This window comes from Populus euphratica, unplaced genomic scaffold (assembly GCF_000495115.2).
Source record: "Populus euphratica unplaced genomic scaffold, PopEup_1.0 scaffold56.1, whole genome shotgun sequence".
NCBI classification, from domain to species: domain Eukaryota; kingdom Viridiplantae; phylum Streptophyta; class Magnoliopsida; order Malpighiales; family Salicaceae; genus Populus; species Populus euphratica.
In genome coordinates, this window is record NW_011499930.1 from 757,181 (window position 1) to 775,421 (window position 18,241).

The window sequence follows — 18,241 nt, forward strand, 5'->3', positions numbered from 1 at the left end:
TTAATTTGTCCTATTAAAAATCTAATTATGCCCCTAGACTTTATTTTTGTATAAATTTATCCAATAATCATGTAATTTAACAGTGAATCTGCATTATTTTTCTAGTTTTTTGGTAAAATAAGGGTATAATTAGGTTTTCAATTTCATTTAAAATTACATCTTGATTTTTTTCAATATATGATATTCTTTCAGCTTGTTTTTGTCAAAATTCCAGTCTTTATTTTATTTTATTTTATTTTTTATTTTGAAAAGAAAAAAGATGAATTTAAAAAACAATTCAGAAATAGATTATGACAATATCTATCAATTAAGATGGGTGAGATATTTGTGGTTATTTATAATGAATATACATGGTAAAATAATTAACTTATGGTAGGTTAATATAAATTTGGTAATTAACGAAAACATTTTGAAACTCAACTCTTAGTTAATTATTTTTTTGAATCTTGCCTTATAATAAAATAAAAGTGAGGATTTGGTTTCATTATTAGTCAACCCAAATTACTGTCCTATAAATGTTTATCTCTAATAAATGTATTTAGTTTAGAAGAAATATAAGCATGTATGCATTATATGTATTTTTATTATAAAAATCAATCAACATTTTATGGTGGTTTTCTTCTCTTTTTTTTCACATAACTAGCTCTTCACTAAAAAAATTTTATATGGTAATTTTTTTTCTTTTTATTCTTTTCACATAATAAAATCACCAAGATGTTCCCATAACATCCATACATATATTTAAAGCCACTCCTTCTTCTATATTCATCTCAAATTTCACTTCACTTTTTCCTTATACTTTATTAACTCAAGTGAGTGAAAATGGTGATTAAAAGGTTTGAAATTTTTTTGTTGCATCTAACAAATTATTGTGTTTTGGAAAAGAAACATATTATATTTAAATTTGTTTTTGTGTAGAGGGAGCATTTTTTCTTTATAGATAATGCTATTATATACTACAATCTTAAGTTTTTTTTTTAATCCTTACTTTTTTTATATATTTTTTAGTTATAATTATTTTTTATTATTTTTAGTTGCTGATTTTTTTTTTTAAAAAAAAATCTTGTTCCATTTGTTGTCCTAATTCTTTCCATTCAATGTTCTAACTCCAGCCAACATCCACCAATGATATCATTAGGAATGTTCTCGCCACTTTACCGGCTTTTTCTTTCTTATGTATCGCTTTGAGTTTTTGCTCCATCTTAGTTTAATACTTTTTATTTATTTATTAATGTGTCTCATTTTAATTTTTCATTTGCTCAATGTAAGTAATAAAAAATAATCTATTGTTGTTTGGAAGATGTAGTTTGCAAGATGTATAATGCATGTTAAGCATTATAATAGTGGTTTTTTTTCTTAATTTTTATTTGAAAATATATCAAAATAATATTTTTTTATTTTAAAAAATTAATTCTTAATATTTGCACATTAAAAAAATTCAAAATATTAAAAAATTAATTAAAAAAATTAATCTTTTATCAAATTATATTTTGATCACAATACCAATCACATATTAAATGGATTAACATTATCTTGCTTGCCCCTAGATAAAAATCGTTACTTTTCTATGTTGTTTACTATTTGTAATAATACAATTAATTAATTATCTTAGATATACCAAAATAAAACAAAAACTTCAGTTGAAAAAAATTATAGCCACTTGAAATTAAAATAGCTTTCCTAAAAAACTAATATTCCAAGAAATTTGCAACCAAACACGTGGCTAAAAAAGTGCATGCACCCGCGTGTGAAGTTGGAATTATTACCTGCTGTTTCCGCTATGGTTGATAATATTGCCATTTTCTTGGAGGCTATTACTAAATATTAACAAAACTCTGAAAATACATGGAATATTCATTTCACAAAATTACACTGAGAATCCTCTTACAAAACATTGTAGACACACTATTTATAATGGTTTTTTTTGTTTCAATATTTTTTTTTAATTTCACTCTTTCTAAACTTAATTAAGAATCAATTTAAGTCAAGTTGTTAAGGAAAAACAAAATCAAAAGATAAGGACTAAAATAAAAATGGATAGTGGTTTGAAAGTTTGTGAAAAAGTTAACATTGGTCCTTCTACTTTCTCAATGTTACATTTTTTATCCCTGTATATTTTTTCAGTTCTCTTTCCATATAATGTTTTTTTTTCATTTCATGTGATAAAGAGGAAAAAAGAGAGTCACTAAATTTTAATAAAATAAAAAATAATATCATGATTAACACTATTTGAGACCATGAAAAATATTAAGCATGATGTTAACAAATTTCATTTAATTAAAGGAGTTTGATGATGATTGTTTTGAGTTTTAATATTACCTAAAAGAATAAATTTAGCTCAAAAAAAAAAAATTTTACTCAATTTAATTTAGTGTTTGGAGCTATTTTTTGTTTTTTGGATAATAAATACGATTTTTTTTCCTGTTCTAATGATGATGTTTATTATGTGTTTATTACTTTCTTTCTTTTTTTTTTTTTGAAAAAGTAGTAAACAATAGGTCATTCATCCCTTAAAAATATATATATAAAAAAAAAAACAAGCCCAAACACACAAAATGGATTTTTAAAGGCTAGGCCTGCTATTTTTTTTTTTTTTTCTTAATTTTTTTTATTTTTTTAATTGTTGTCATATATTTAACAAAAAATCAAATAATAATATTATTAAATTTAATGGAATTCATAACTCAATATTTAACAGGTTGAACTATAAAGCCCATATCAATTAATATGTTGTTATTTTCATATTTGTTTTTATAAAAAAGTATCATATATAATTTTTTAAAATATATAATTTATTTTGAATTAGTTTTCGTTATATGTTTTGAGTTTGTTTTTATATGATTCTCGCTATATTTTACTTTATTTTACTTTATGTAAATATCAATTTTTTTTTAATAACAATACTTGCATGCTCATTCTTTTAAGTTAGAAACAAATTATTCTATAGGAGTTGAATAAATATGTTAAAAAAATTTATTAATAAAAATAAATTTTTATTTATCTAAATAAATTTATGCATAAAATTTGCATTGGATTTTCTTGTTAAAAAAAACAATGTTGGAGAAATCAATATATTTATTTTGTCTTTTTTACTAAAAAAACATTCAAACTACAATTAAACACGGGTAAAATGATAAAATGGCTATTTAGCAAAGCAAACAACTATATAGCAACTAACGGCGGTGATTGGTAAAATTTTACCAACCGTTTTTTTTTTGTTGGTGAAATTTTACATGGCCCATCAACCGTTGAAAATCGGTTGGAAAGTAAGAAAGTTACCACCCGATCTTGCTACAGATATTGAGTACTTTTATTTATTTATTTATTTTTACAATTAGGTGATGGACCATATATCACTTTCCCCTCCTTTTACTTATCTGGGAATATAGAGGTAGAGTGAGGTTGCTTTTGCTTTAGCTTTCCGTATCTTTGGTGACGACGACATGTCGCTTAACATATGCATTTCCAGCCCACCCATATCTTTGGAAGATTCAGTGTTGGTCTGATCGATGTGCCTGTGCAAGAAGCTATCAGCACTGGATTATCATCGTTTTCTTTGAGAACGACCACGTCATGGATCTTTCTATCTCTTTTGACTCTGGGTTAATGATACTTTATCAAAAGTGACCGGCCACTTTTTGTTTTTTTTTTTTAAATCATTTTAATTTAATAATTTAAATTATTAAATAATATTTTAATGATATAATTTATATTATTTTTAATATACTTTCTTAAATAAAAAAATTTTAAATTTTAAATTTATACAAACTTATATTATTTTATATTTAATTTTTATTAAATAAATAAAAATAATAAAATTTAAATTCGTTATTATTTAAATATTAAAACTCTAATATAATATCACAAAATCATTACAATATAATAATTTAAATTATCATTACAATAATTCTCACATATTATTCCTAAAGTACGTAAGGGCGGTATCTCGTGATCACATTGCATCCTTTAATCCTACAAGCATCAAAAAGCATTTGAAAAGTCTATTTAGAAATGTGATTATTATTATTTTTTAAATAGTTTTTTGTACTAAAATGCATATTAATGATGTTTTTTTATTTTTTAAAAGTTATTTTTAATATCAGTATATTAAAATAATTTAAAAATATTAAAAATATATTAATTTGAAGTTAATAAAAAAATAAAAAAAATTAATTTTTTTTAAAAATATTTTTAAAACACATAAATAAATATACCTTAAAAAGGAAGGAAATTGCACCAAACGCTCGCCCTCTTACTTTGTTTTCATCTTCTCTATCTTGCGACATTGTGACGTTAGCCTTGGAAGCATCCCTGCGGATGCTTGATTCTGACCTAAAATAAATTAAGAATCGTTTTTAATCTTGAGGTTATATGGAATCATTTTAGTTCTAGGAACTCTAAATCACCTTTTCTTATCTAACCCCAAACTCAAATTTGCCATCTTTCCTCCGAAGCGTTCATAGCGATTGAAACAATCTGGGGATTGAAAACTCGAACTACTCCACTCAGGCGCACTGAATACTTCATCAAGAAAATATCGGCAGTTCAATATTATGATTGTGATCGGAAAAATCAATGGTATTTTGGCTTCTATCAAGTGGGAGTTGACTCAAAAGTGCCATAGACAAACTTGATAATTTCCAACGTGTTAACTAAGCAATTTTACTATGCACCATCTGCCCATGAGCTGGTCCCTCCTTCATCTGCTTATTCTAGGCTGGTGGGCATCCCTTTTGCTTTGTCCTTTGCAAAAAACAAAAAGGAAAATCCAATATCAAAAGAAGCAAAAGAAAAATATAAAACAATTAAAGATCGAATAAAGGGAGCTAAGAGATGTATATATAAGACCAAGAAGACCTATGGTTTAATAAGGATTGATTATTGTAACCCTCCAAGAAGAGACAATCAATAAGCGTTCAACTCATCAAGAACAACATCTTAAACCAAAAAGAAATAATAATAATGACAATAAATCTCTCTCACCATTGCCTTTTCTTTACCCCTCTCTTTTTTCCTCTCTTTTTTTCTTTAGAGACTTTATTTTTTCTTTAAATTCCTAGACAAAAATTAACAAAAAATAAAATAGAATAAAAATAGTGATGCTTTTATTTCTCCTCACCTCACAAAATACTATTTATTTCAATAGTATTTTTTTCTTTTGAATTTCTCTTCTTTTAAAATTTATGTTTTTTCCGTTAATTTTTTTCTTGAATAGTTGGTTTATTAGAGATTAAACTTCATGTTTGCTTTCTATATAGTTGGTCCGGTCTCATAATCAATGTCATGAGTTAATCTGATTGACTTAAGTTTTTTTTTGTCTTTTTCAGCTTTCTATATTGGGTTGATTAGGAAGTAGGCTTCATGATTTATTTTGGTTTTCTATCTATGATGTTATCTCGGTCTTATACCCCGAGTCACGGGTTAATCCGGTTGACTTGAGTTTTTTTTATCTTTTTTAAATATATTTTTTTTCAATTTCATCTTTCAATAACTAGTTGATTATGAATTTAACTTTATGATTTGTTTCAATTTGTTTTCTATAAGGTTATCCTAAGCTAATGACTTGAACATGTTTTCTAGGTAAACTCAGGTTGCATTATTATATCTTGTTTATAGATTATTTTTTTTATAATTTTATTATTCAACAATGAGTTTATTAAAAATTAAACTTTATAATTTATTTTGATTTGTTTTTTTATGAGATTATCTTAGTTTCAAGAGTTAAGTCGTAGTTTTGACAAGTTAACTCGGGTTGAATCAGATTATTTTTTTTTATTTTTTTATGATTTTATCCCAGTCTTATGACTCGAATCACGAGTTTAACATATTAACTCAGATATATAATTTTTTTCTATTTTTAATTACATTCTTTAACATCGGGTTAATTAAGAATTAAGTTTTATAACTTGTATTAATTTATTTTATTTGGAGTTATCATAGTCCCATGATCTGGGTCATGAATTTGACAGGTTAATCCACATAGATCTAATATATTACTTATTGTTACTCAATTTTTTCCACATAAAAAATAAAAAAAATAAAATAAAAATCTAAAAATACAAGAGGATACACATGAAGAAAGCCTATGAGATAGATCAAGTTCGTGGTAAGGAACCAAAATGACAAGTGAAAAAATTGGAGGAACAGAATGTACAAGATTGACAAAATTAACGACCTAATTTTAGTTAACTAAAAGAACTATTTTATGAAAATATTTTTATTTGAAGTAAAAAAATACTAATTTTAACAGATAAAGACCTAATAAGGATTTTGGAAAGCATAATTAATTTTATTGAGGATTTAATTATAAGAAAAATTATTATTTTGGAGTCAATTTAGGTGTTAATTAGAAGAAATTAAAGTTTAAAGACTAAAATTAGACTTTCAAAAGTTTAATTAGTTAAATCAAGGGCTTAATTGTAATAAAATAAAATAAATTTTGGTAGTCAATTAAGGGTTTGGTTGAAGAAATTCAAAACTAAGGACCAAATTGTAAAAAGAGAGAGACTTTAAGGGCTAAAATTGACTAAATCAGGGACCAGATTAAAAAAATTAAAAGTTTAATAATCAATTAAGAGCCTAAATATATATATAAAAAACACCAAAGACCAAGATGATAATAATGCTAAACTTTAGGAATGATGATTGAGTTTGGTATGAGTGCTACTGTATGAAATTAAGAGTTTGAGACGCAATCATGAGTGTAATTAAAAAGCAATTGAAAGAGCAAACTAGGGCTTGGCCTAGCGGTGGAAGGGGCTTGTCTCCTTCCACTGCACCTGGGTTCGAGTCCTAGCGTGCACGCCTGTCACCCCCGCAGTGCCTTACATGCCTACTGGGTTTGCAGGATATTCAGTGGGCCGTGGGGATTAGTTGTGGTGCGAGCAAGCTGGCCCGGACACCCCATGTAAATAAAAAAAAAAAAAGCAATTGAAAGAATTGAGACTAAAATGAAATATATTAGATCCTAAATTTAAAACCCTAATTTCTAGGGGTTTAACCTAGATGATGCATTATTCGCCTACTGTTCATCTCCTTCCTTAACAGTTTTACATGATCGGGTTTTCACCTTTCAAAAGCTTGTTATGGGATTCTAAACCTTCAAATGACATGAGGTTTTATGAAAATAGAAGAAGAACATCCCTTTTATAATCCCATTTCCATGAAATATGACGTTTAAATCTCAATTTCTCCATAAAAGTCTATAACATCTTATCTATAATTAGTCATCGCTATATTTTCAAATTTTAAGCTAATTAAGTTGGTATTTTCAATTAAATGAATGTGGAACTACAAACCTCCAAATGGAGCAAGGATAGATCAAAATGAAAGGTGTGCATCTCCTTACTAAGTTCAGGTGGTCTCTGATAACGTTTACATTAAAGTTTATCCAACAAAGCCTTGAAAGTGGCTAACTTAGTTAGCTTTGACTAAGATACCCATTTGTGCAAATCCATTTAACTTTTTCATATGGTTACACTTAAAAACTCGTAAGGGATTCTTATCAAGGGCTATAAATCTTTCATCCAAGATCAGAAAGTGAGAAATGCATGCCTTTGTCTCTAAAAAAGAGGAAACCACATAGGCAAAACCATCATCCCTAAAAACTGTTGAGGAAAAAAGGGCTCATCTATTAATATTTGTCTATATCTCTCTTATTTTGACCAAATGACTAAGCTTTGATCAATATTTTAGAGAATCCACCAAAAAAACCTAGAAAAAACTATATACATAGAAGGTCTAACAAGTTTTGAAAAGAATAAAAGTGAAAGGCAAAAAAAAATAAAAAGGAAAAGAGAAGGGAATCAGAAAGTGAGAAATGCATGCCTTTGTCTCTAAACAAGCGGAAACCACATAGACAAAACCATCATCCCTAAAAATTGTTGAGGAAAAAGGTCTCATCTATTAACATTTGTCTATATCTCTCTTATTTTAACCAAATGATTAAGCTTTGATCAATATTTTAGAGAATCCACTAAAAAAACCTAGAAAAAACTATATACATAGAAGGTCTAACAAGTTTTGAAAAGAATAAAAGTGAAAGGAAAAAAAAAATAAAAAGGAAAAGAGAAGGGAACTAAAAGCCTATAGCCAACAAGCTTGGAGAAGGTATAACCATATTACAACTTAAGATAAGAGTCTACGTAGCTTGCTCATTCATGCTTTTTCAATGTTTAATGATTTTTTGAATCTTTTTAGTATTATTTTATGTTTTGGCATTTATGTGGATTGATGAATAAAAATATTGTTTGATTGAATAATCATATTTTGAAGTTATTGTTAATGTTGCTTGAATGTTTAAAAGATGTTTATGTGTTTAATTTTGACGAAATATAGTAGTTTTAGAATCCGTTAAATGTAATATTAAGTGTTTAATGATTTTTTTTAAAAGTTGTTAATGCATATTCCTAATTCTTGAGTTTAATTTGGATCTCAAGTGTTTAAAGAGTCAATTTTGAATTGAGTTTTGATGCTTTTGTTGGCTAATAATAGGGCTACAGTATTGAAAGTTAAAATCTTATGTATGTTTTTTATGATTCGAGGTTATTTGTTATTGTTTTTTATCTACACCTATTTGTTTATGAAAATATGATTTTTTGGAGTCAAGAGAGCTTGATTTGGGAGCATAAAATGTATTTTCCTGAGTTTGATAGTGTATAGGGTTTTTTGGGCAATCTAAGTTCATATTCTTCATATTCATTCAAAGATTATTGTCTTTAGTACTAGTTTGAAGTTTCATATTGATTTGATTTTAGTTTTTGCAAGTTCGTATATCATCATTAGTAAATAATCTAGTGTTTTCATGCATCAATGATATGTTTTTATGGATTTTAATATCTTAGGGTTTTGATTTTGAACCAAAACCTAATTTTAACAAAAATCATAATGTTTTAATAATAATTGAAGAAAATAAATACTTGATTTTTGATCTATGCTTGATTGCAAACAAAACCTTACCTTTTATTGTTTGAAATGTGGTATGATTTGATATTTACATTATTGGATTTGAGTTTGAATGTTTTTCATTATTCTTTGTGTTTTTTTTGTTTTTTTTTATATTTGTTTTGTTTTGTCGGAAATTTTTATGTTTTTTTTTTTTAGTTTTGGTTTAAATCTCTGTTCTAGTTTAGTCTAGTATTAAACCTAGGTTTTTGGTTCAATTCATAATGAACCAGTGTTTTTAGGTCAACAAGATTTTGTTTGGTTTGCCACTATTTTGATAAAAGAAATTTTAGCTTAAGGGTGTTCTTGACAAATATGCTTTTAAATTTGTGTATAACAGTTTTGTTTTGAATAAAAATATGATTTTGCCAAACATGACTCTAAAAAATTATGTTTTTTTTTAAATAATTTTTACTTGTTGCATACAATTCAATCTCATAAACATTGCATTTAAAAAAAAAAAGAATTTTTTTAGTATGTTTTTAGAAAAATACAATTGTTAATTTTTTTTATATCTTTGGGAATTTACTCAAAGTTTATAAATTACTTAAGGATTTAAGTAATATTTCAATAATCCTAAAAAAATTTAATTCATGAAAATTAATTGTTAACATTCTAGTATAAATACTAAACCTATAAATAAACTAATATTTAATGATTAGAAGTTAACTATAAAATTTTCAAGATTATTTTAGATATTCATCAATTTTAATTTAGAGTATTTTTCACCATAATATACAAGTTGTGGAGAACCTTTTAGTATTTTAGGATAAATAAATTCTGTTATGACACCCATATGGATCCTGTCCATAAGAATTTATCTGAGTATAAAAGTTTATAATAAATTTGCAAAGCTAAATTTATTTATGGGAGTAAATAGTTATTCTAAGTCATAGATAAATTATAATTTAGGAATCTTTCAAAACCTTTAAACTATATTTAAACTACACAATATAGCTTATTTTAAATAAGGTGTGCTAGAGATACTAATATATTTCTTAGCTATAACTAATCTCTTATCCTTGAAATTCCTGATAAGACTAATACACTTGATTTTTCTAGTGACCCAGAATCAAATAACTAAATGATGACTTCTTCATCTCGATATCATGCCATGTTATGCGCCTATACCTGACATTGTCATTTTAAAAAAATATTTTCTTAAAATTTTTAATTAAAAAATATTTTTATCAATTATCTAAATTATTTTTTAACTCATCAAATAAAATTAATCAATTTATGATTAACTTCTACTCAGTTTAAAAATTATTTTTTAATAGAAAAACATTAATAATACTAACATGATTTCTACTATAAGAATTTATTTAAACATGTAAATTCATAATAAATTTAAAATATCAAATTTATTCTAAGCTATAAATAGACAATTAAAACTTTTAAATTATATTTAAACCATTCAAGGCAACTAACATAACTTATTTTAAATAAAATAAGCTAGAAATGCGAATTCATTCTCTAGTCATATACGTAGTTTATTATGCTATGAATTTCTAATACAGCCAATACACTAAATTCTCTTAATAACACTAAATCATACAACTAAATAAACTTTTTAATCTCACTAAATTCTCTTAATAACTCTAAATCATACAACTAAATAAACTTTTTAATCTCAACATCCCACCACGCTGCACTTAATCCTTTTTTATAAAATATATCTTCTTATTTTTTTTTAAATTGTTAAATTTTTTTAAGTTGATAGTTATTCAGATTATTTTGGAAATTATCAAGTTAATTAAATTTTATTTAAAATAAATTTTTAAAAGAAAAAAATTATTAATACTTAGAATATATTTTTTTCATGTTCAGAAAAGTTAATTCAACACGTGTAAAATAATTTAGTAATAAAACATAAAAAAAAAGCTAGAATTCTTGAGAGAGACAGCAACAAGCAAGAAGGTCTGTCCAAATTCGCTTAAATTCCAACCCCATTTCACTTCATAGCGCGTGAAAGCACTTGATATTTCAATAAACAAAACGCTATGATCGCCAGTGTTTCGTTTGGCCTCATGGTCATTGTTATCCTCAGCGCGTGAGGTAACACTTCAACCAGAGTCGGGTGCTTCAACTCAACACGGGATGAATGTCTTTGAGCAAACCCAAGACTTGCTGCATGGTGGGTCTCTTCTCAGGCAGCTCAGCCGTACAAAGGTATCCAACTCGCAGACACTCGACCATCTCGCTCACTGAGTCGCCACCGAGTCTCAGTCTCGAGTCAAGCGCATCACCACCACGCCCCTCTCTCACCAGCCGCCTAACCCACTCCACATTCCCTTCACTCCCTAGCTTGCCCGTCATTAACTCTATCAACACAACACCAAAACAATACACGTCTATCTCAAACCCACAATCTTCTTTTTCCAAACCGACACTCTTGTCCTTTGAGCCGACATTTCTAAGTCCAAAATCGGCAACTCGCGGTTCGAGAGAATCGGAGAGGAGGATGTTGGACGCGACGAGTTGGCCATGAGTCGATCCCGCATGGTGGAGATAGGCAACTCCACGAGCCACTCCGACGGCGATTCGGTGGCGCGTGAGCCAGTTAGCTATTTCTTCGGGGGAAGCAACGTCGAACCTATGGATGATTTGATTCTCCCAAGTGTCAGTGCTCCAGTCCTCTACGTTGGTTTTGAGTGTGGGAAGCTCGTGGAGCCAACGGTGGAGATCCCCGTTGAACATGAACTCGTACAGTACGAGCTTCTCTTTACCTGGTATTAAAATTACGAATCGAAAAGTTAATAAATAAATAAAGTACAACGTTAAGATTTTTTTGTTAAGCTAAAAAAGAAAAAGAAAACACATTAGACACAAGATAATGGTAACGACTGAAGTGTGTTTCCATCAAGAATATACTATTCCTTCGGATGAAAAATAATAATAATTTTTTAAATTATTTTTTTATACTAAAATATATTAAAATAATATTTTTTATTCTTTAAAAATTATTTTTAAAAGCACCATATTAAAACATTCAAAATATAAAAATAAATTAATTTTTTTAAAAAAATTAATTTTTTTAAAAACAAAGTTCAGTTCATGCCGCTTTTCCAAACATTATCTTTTGGGAATCCTTACATTATTCAAACAGAAAATTATTAATTAATGTATTTGAATAATGATTAGAATAAATATTAAACGTACAAGTCGATAAATGTTGAAAATGGTATACCTGGTGCAGTGTTTTTTCTAAATACTAAAATAAATAATTTATTTTTTATATTAACATGTTAAAATTATCAATTATTTTTTTAAATTAAAAAACACGTTGAAACAAGTGACGACCAAACATTCGTTGTAAATGTGTAATAAGGGAACTTCAAAAATAATTACGAACCTCTAAGCCTCTGTCCGGGTAGATGGTCTAAAATTCGATTTTTTATTTATTTATTTTTTCTATGTTTTTAGACTTGAAGTGACAGGGGCCTACAATAGAAACGACACAGTACGACACCAAAAACTTAGAACCCTAGAACTTAATGACAACCCGTGAGAACAATAAATAGCCACTGCTAAATCAAAGATAAAAAAACAATAAAAAAAGAAGAAGAGAAGAGCAGTTACTACCTGCAATGCAGTACCCCCATAGCGGCAGGAGGTTGGGGTGTTTAAGTCTGGAAATATCTTCAAAAAGAGCCACAGCATCATCATGATCAAGGCCTCTTGCCTTCTCCAAAACCTTGATTACCACGTGGAGATCTCCAGGTAGGACAGCTCTGTAGAGGGGTCCACACCTGCCCTCTGCTAGGAGAGAGTCTGTGCCAAAGTGTGAGGTGGCAACAATCAAGTCCCTAAAAGTCAAATTCATCAATGGCTTAGATGACATGATCACTGGTGCTGATGTTGGCTCCTTAATGTCTGCCACCCATGATGAACCTGACTCGGTTTCAAAGCTGAACGGCCCTGATTTTTCCATCTTGAAAGTGAGGTGGACAGGTTTAGAGATTGCCCATTTGTTTCTCGTTGCAATCTTTCGTCTTCTGTGCATGCAGAAGACGCAAATGGCAATTGAAACAACAAGAAGTGATGATGTTGCTGAGACACAAATAACCAAGATTTTGGTTTTTGATTTGGGCTTGGTTTTTTTGGCATGCAAGTAAATTGGTGGGTATTTTTTTATGGTTTTCTTGTGAAGTTGGGTTTGACTTAAACGTGGCTTCTTGGTGGGATTAGTTGGGATTTTTGAGGTATGGAAAATCAAACTACCACCATGACTAAAAGCAGATTTTCCAAATTTGCTGCTCTTGTCTAAGCCAACGAGTCCAGAGAAGTTGTTTAGTGAAACATTCAGGAAAGTGAGGCCATCTAGAGGAGGGAAATCAGAAGGGAATTTACCACTCATGGTGTTGTTCGAGACATCTAGATGCTTCAATGATTGGAGACCTGAAATGACTCTTATGTTGCCTGAAATTTTGCAGCTTGAAATGTTAAGCGACTCTAGCTTGGTCAAGTTAGGAAACCCAGAAGGCAAAGAACGTAAATCATTATGAGAGATATCAAGAACCTCTAAATTTGCAAAACCAGAGAGTTTAACCAACTTGGTGAACCTGTTGGTTGAGAGATTGAGAACTTTAATCATTGACGAAGATGAACTATTAATTCCAAACCCAATGCTCCCTCCAAGCCTATTCTTGGACAGATTGACATCACTCAAGCTCTTTATAGACCAAAACCAAGCTGGCACCTGACCTCGAAGAGAATTGCTGGAGAGATCGATTATGTGCAGTTGAGACATGTTCTTGAGATAATGCCAAGAAATGCTGCCACTCAAGTTTCTCGAAGGAAGCCTTATTTCTGTTACAGAAGGATGAGAACAGTTTGAAGTCGAGCCAGCATGTTGAAACCAAGAGACATTGAAGCCAGAGACAGAGCCAAAAGCCTTTGAGACCAGTTCTTGGTCTGTGCTGTTGCATGTAGATTCTACAAACACAAACAGCGAAACAAGAAGCAAAAACCTGCAAAACACTTCCATTTTCTCGCTTCAAAGTATCAAGCACCAACCCCTATCACTCCTATTTCCCATACATGGAGAGGGCAGAAAAGATCTGGAGAGAATGATTAGTAAAGAAAGAAGGCTATGCTAAGGCCCTTCTGTCTGATTTTGTTAATGGAGTAAGAGAAAAGGGTCGAGAGTTTTTATGTTTTTTTGTTAGTGAAGTAGGAAGTAACGGCGTGAAATTGGTAACGGGACAGTTAACAGCGTGTTGAAACTTGAGAAGAAGAATGGGTTTCTTGTTTTTTTCTTTAAAAAAATTATTTATTTTTTTATATTGCTTTGATATTATAGTGTTAATATATTTTTAAATAAATAATATTTTTTTAAAATAATATTTATTATATTCTTAAATATATGAAAATAAATTAAATTATCGACGTCCAGTTTATGTCAACAATTAATTTATTTTTTTACTAGTATAAATATTCATATTAATTCATTTATATTTTAACTAATTTTATAAACTTTAAAATTAATAATAATATAATTTTTTGAAAGGAATCAAATTCAAACTTATAATTATTACAAAGAAATTAACGAAGTTACCTCTTAAAATTGTCAACAGTGATTTTTGACTAAAAAAGAAGTCTAAAAATTACCCGACTAGTGCTGCGGTGATTGCTGAAGAAATGTATTTTTACAGCCATACTGAGATTTAGGAGGTTCAAAGTTTCGATCTTTGACTGTTGTTTCCTTTGTTTCTCTGCTATTATTTGATATTACCTCAGGCATCGGCTGGGATAGCTATAAAAAAAGAAAGTAGATTTGCGGTAGGCAGCAAGGTTGTGGTATGGTTGACTCTTTTCTCTAACCTCTGCAGCACCATAAATGTCCTTCACCTCTCCTTAATGAATTATAAAAATACGGTGCACTTCAAATTACTCCTGCTCAGGGGCAGATTTTATGGGCTCGGTTCTACCCATGTGTGATCTTGAGTCAATCACATCAGATGGATCCAGTGATCGAATATTTTTTTTAAATTTAATTTCTCAAATAACTGGAATCTCAAAGGAGTACTGTGAATTAAATAAAATTATGAAGGTAGAAATATTAGGACTCCACTGACTCTAACATTAAGCTTTTGCGTGCGGAGGGAGAGAGAGAGAGAGAGAGAGAGAGAGAGATGTGAACTCAAATATTGAAGTTGTGTTCGCGGTTGCTAGAAGTTGAACTTACAACTTCGAAAGTATATTTTATTATGGACTCATCGCATCTCACTGACGAAAAATCTCAGTTCCACTTCGGTTTGTCCTCAAAAGAATGCAGGTGGCAAAAAGGTGCCTGTACCTTCAAAAGCTACGGCTCTTTCCACAATATCCCCAGACCACCACACAAGATTGCCCAGTTTTTTTAATTAAAGGGAGAGATATATAATATACCCACCTCGGAAGTCGAATCAATGCATTCAATCAAGCCGTGAGGAAATTGATTATATTTCTGTTCAAGGCTGCCACAGTCAAGTTTTTGTGCTCTTTTTGACGAAACCGGCAAGTATCGGTAGTGGACGGTTTTTTCATTTTATTTTATTTTTATTGTGGATGTCTGACTCAGTATATATCTTCATTAATTTTTTGAGGTTTTAAAACTAATAATTATATAAATTTTTAATAATTTTAATATTTACTTCAACTAATAATATTTAAAAAATATATTCAAAATTTAACTAATTGAAATATACGGTAAGTAGTGGATGATTTTTCTTGAATGATTTGAATACAATTTGGCACTAATGTCATGTCTAGGTTCAACAAGCTTGACTAAGCATCAAACCTTTCACCTTGGCCAACAAGGCCTCTCTCGCAGGGCAATGCTGCTTCCCATTGCAGCTCCGAGAAGAATTCCCTCGTGGGGCTGGAAGGTGGCTGGCAAACTTGCTCCACAGCTTGTTAGTGGGCAAGTAATTCACCTGCTCCATCACGTGACATATAGTTCTTCCTCGTTTTGAGAGTAAAATATTTCTGAATAGTTTCGAGGCTCAAGTGGATATGGCATCACCTAATCCACATGAATCCAAACCAAGATTCCAACGGAATGACACCAAAGATTGTAAACAATTCTACCCTCCATCATCTCACCTAAAAGTTTTCTAAGAAGTGCGGTTAACTGCCCTACTTAAGAAAAACATAAGTTTTTGCTCAACGTTAGGGGAGTTCAGGAAAAGAGAGAGCATTTTGAGAGTTTAGTAACTAAGAACAAAAGAGAGAACAAAAGGGTTGGTAGAGTTTTTCTTGAGGAATTTGTGTTTATCATGCTTAGAGGGTTGGTAGAGTTTTTCTTGAGGAATTTAGTACTCAAGAGGAGGGAAAATAAAAATAAATAAATAAACTCTTTTATGCTCTCAAAAAGATTGAACAGTGCAATCTAAGCACATTTAGGTTATAAATACAAGTATGGTTTGTGTTTATCATGCTTAGATTAATGATACAAATTTTATAGTACAATATTTTGATCCATATAATAGTTTTTATATATTGATATCAGAGCCATGTTCAACATTGAAGGTAAATATTGATGCCTGGTAAGATTTTTTATTAAGGAATGCACTACAAATCTCTCACATGGTTTATCTATCTGACATAGAAAATGAAAAACAGTAAGATTTTTACTATTAAAGATAGATTATGAGCTTCCAAATTAACTTAACAAAATAATTTTTAATTCATTGTCACTAGATCATATTGGCCCATTTTAGTCTAATGGATTCAAGTATATCTTTAACTTACACTATTTATTTTTCTTTTTTTGGGATATGTTACTAATATAGGTGCACGCATATGTATACTATAAATAAAATTTGTTTTATAAATGCACATGTTTTAATATTATTAAATTTTTATTTTTTAATTTTTTAATAATTAAAATTATTTGTATGAAAATTACAAATTTAGTTCAGAGTAAATTTGTTAATGTTTTAAAATATATGTTACCTAAGAGTATAGTCCTTAAATAATTATTTAATAATTACATATTAGAATCTTAGATAATGATTGTAAACATTGTGATCCCTTTGATTCTAAACCTAAGGTAGATCTTTTAATAATGTGTCATGTATCATACATTAATTAATTAATATGTATATATATGTCCACAAATTCAATAATCTTGAATTAGAAATGGTGATATTAAGTATGTTTTTAACTATTATATATACAATATTATTAATGATGAAAATGAATGTTTTATAGGAAATGAGATAGTGTTAATAACATATTATTCATATCACATATATAAAAAAAGTTGACTAATAATAATAACACAAATTAAAACTTTATATAGTCCAGATTTGACTAACAAGAATAATACAAATTAAAATATGATATGGTCTAGATTAAAATACTATTATCCAGCTCAACAAATTTAATGATATACTTAGCTCAATCAAATTAGCAGAGATTACGGCCTTATTTTAGGTCATTTAGGGGGCTTGATTTTTTGTGTGGATTTTATAAATAAAGATTCTTAGTTTGGCAAAAAGTAATTAATATTCTAATATCCTTTTATTGCTATAATTTCTAAAGTATCCTAGCTACACTAGGAAAAGGGTTTTGTGACAATATTTATGTGCTTAATTTTCGGAAGTTTCCATGTGTTAAAAACGAGCAATAAAAGCATTAGAAAAGAGGAATATTCTTTTTTATTGTCTTCTCATGTTTGGAAAAAAATTTATGGTATTCAAATAAACTAAGACCATATTTGTTTCTTGGAAACTGGTTTTTGAAAAATCACTTTCCAAACTTTCCTATATTTGTTTGTCATTAGAAAAATTAATCAACGAAAAACACTTTCTAGTCAAAGAAAAATTTGACTTGATTTCTAGAAAAGTGCTTTCCAGGAAAATTTTGGTGGAAAACACTTTTCGGAAGTTGTGAAAAATTTAAAGATATTATATTATTTTCTGATTATATCAAATTTGATTCTCAAACTTTCTATTGCTATAAATATTTTATCTTGAATATTTATTTTTTAATTTTATCTCTTAAAATTTAATTTTTATATTAACTTTGATTCTCATTTTTATAATTATTATTTTTTTTCTCTTATTATTTTTTTATTGAAATTTTTTATCTATCAAATTTGAAGGATATTGATTTTGGCTATGAGGTTTTTTTTTTTTTAGTAATGAAGGCATTTGTTTCATGCTTAACTAAGTTATTATTTGAGTTTTGTGTTATTTTTATTGTTTTTCATTAATTTTAGACTTGTTTAGTTTCAGTTTGAAGAAGGATATTGATTTTGGCTATGAGGTTTGTTTTTAGTTTCAGTTTGGGGCATTTGTTTCATGCT

General features: G+C 28.6%; 1 protein-coding gene across 1 annotated transcript; it reads right to left on the bottom strand.

The window, feature by feature from the left end:
* Positions 1-10,778: 10,778 nt before the first annotated feature.
* LOC105135992 (probable LRR receptor-like serine/threonine-protein kinase At2g24230) lies at positions 10,779-14,080 on the bottom strand. The gene is made up of 2 exons (XM_011041119.1): positions 12,529-14,080; positions 10,779-11,672 (listed from the first exon to the last, which is right to left on the bottom strand). The coding sequence occupies exons 1-2, from the start codon at positions 13,931-13,933 to the stop codon at positions 11,029-11,031; spliced, it is 2,049 nt and encodes a 682-aa protein (XP_011039421.1). The 5' UTR covers positions 13,934-14,080; the 3' UTR covers positions 10,779-11,028.
* Positions 14,081-18,241: the final 4,161 nt, after the last annotated feature.

Excerpts from the sequence above, each read along its gene's own strand:
- LOC105135992 (XM_011041119.1), bottom strand. The coding sequence starts at position 13,933 with ATGGAAGTGTTTTGCAGGTTTTTGCTTCTTGTTTCGCTGTTTGTGTTT. Across the intron at positions 11,673-12,528 it reads ATGGGGGTACTGCATTGCAG|GTAAAGAGAAGCTCGTACTG; the intron begins GTAGTAACTGCT and ends TTTTAATACCAG.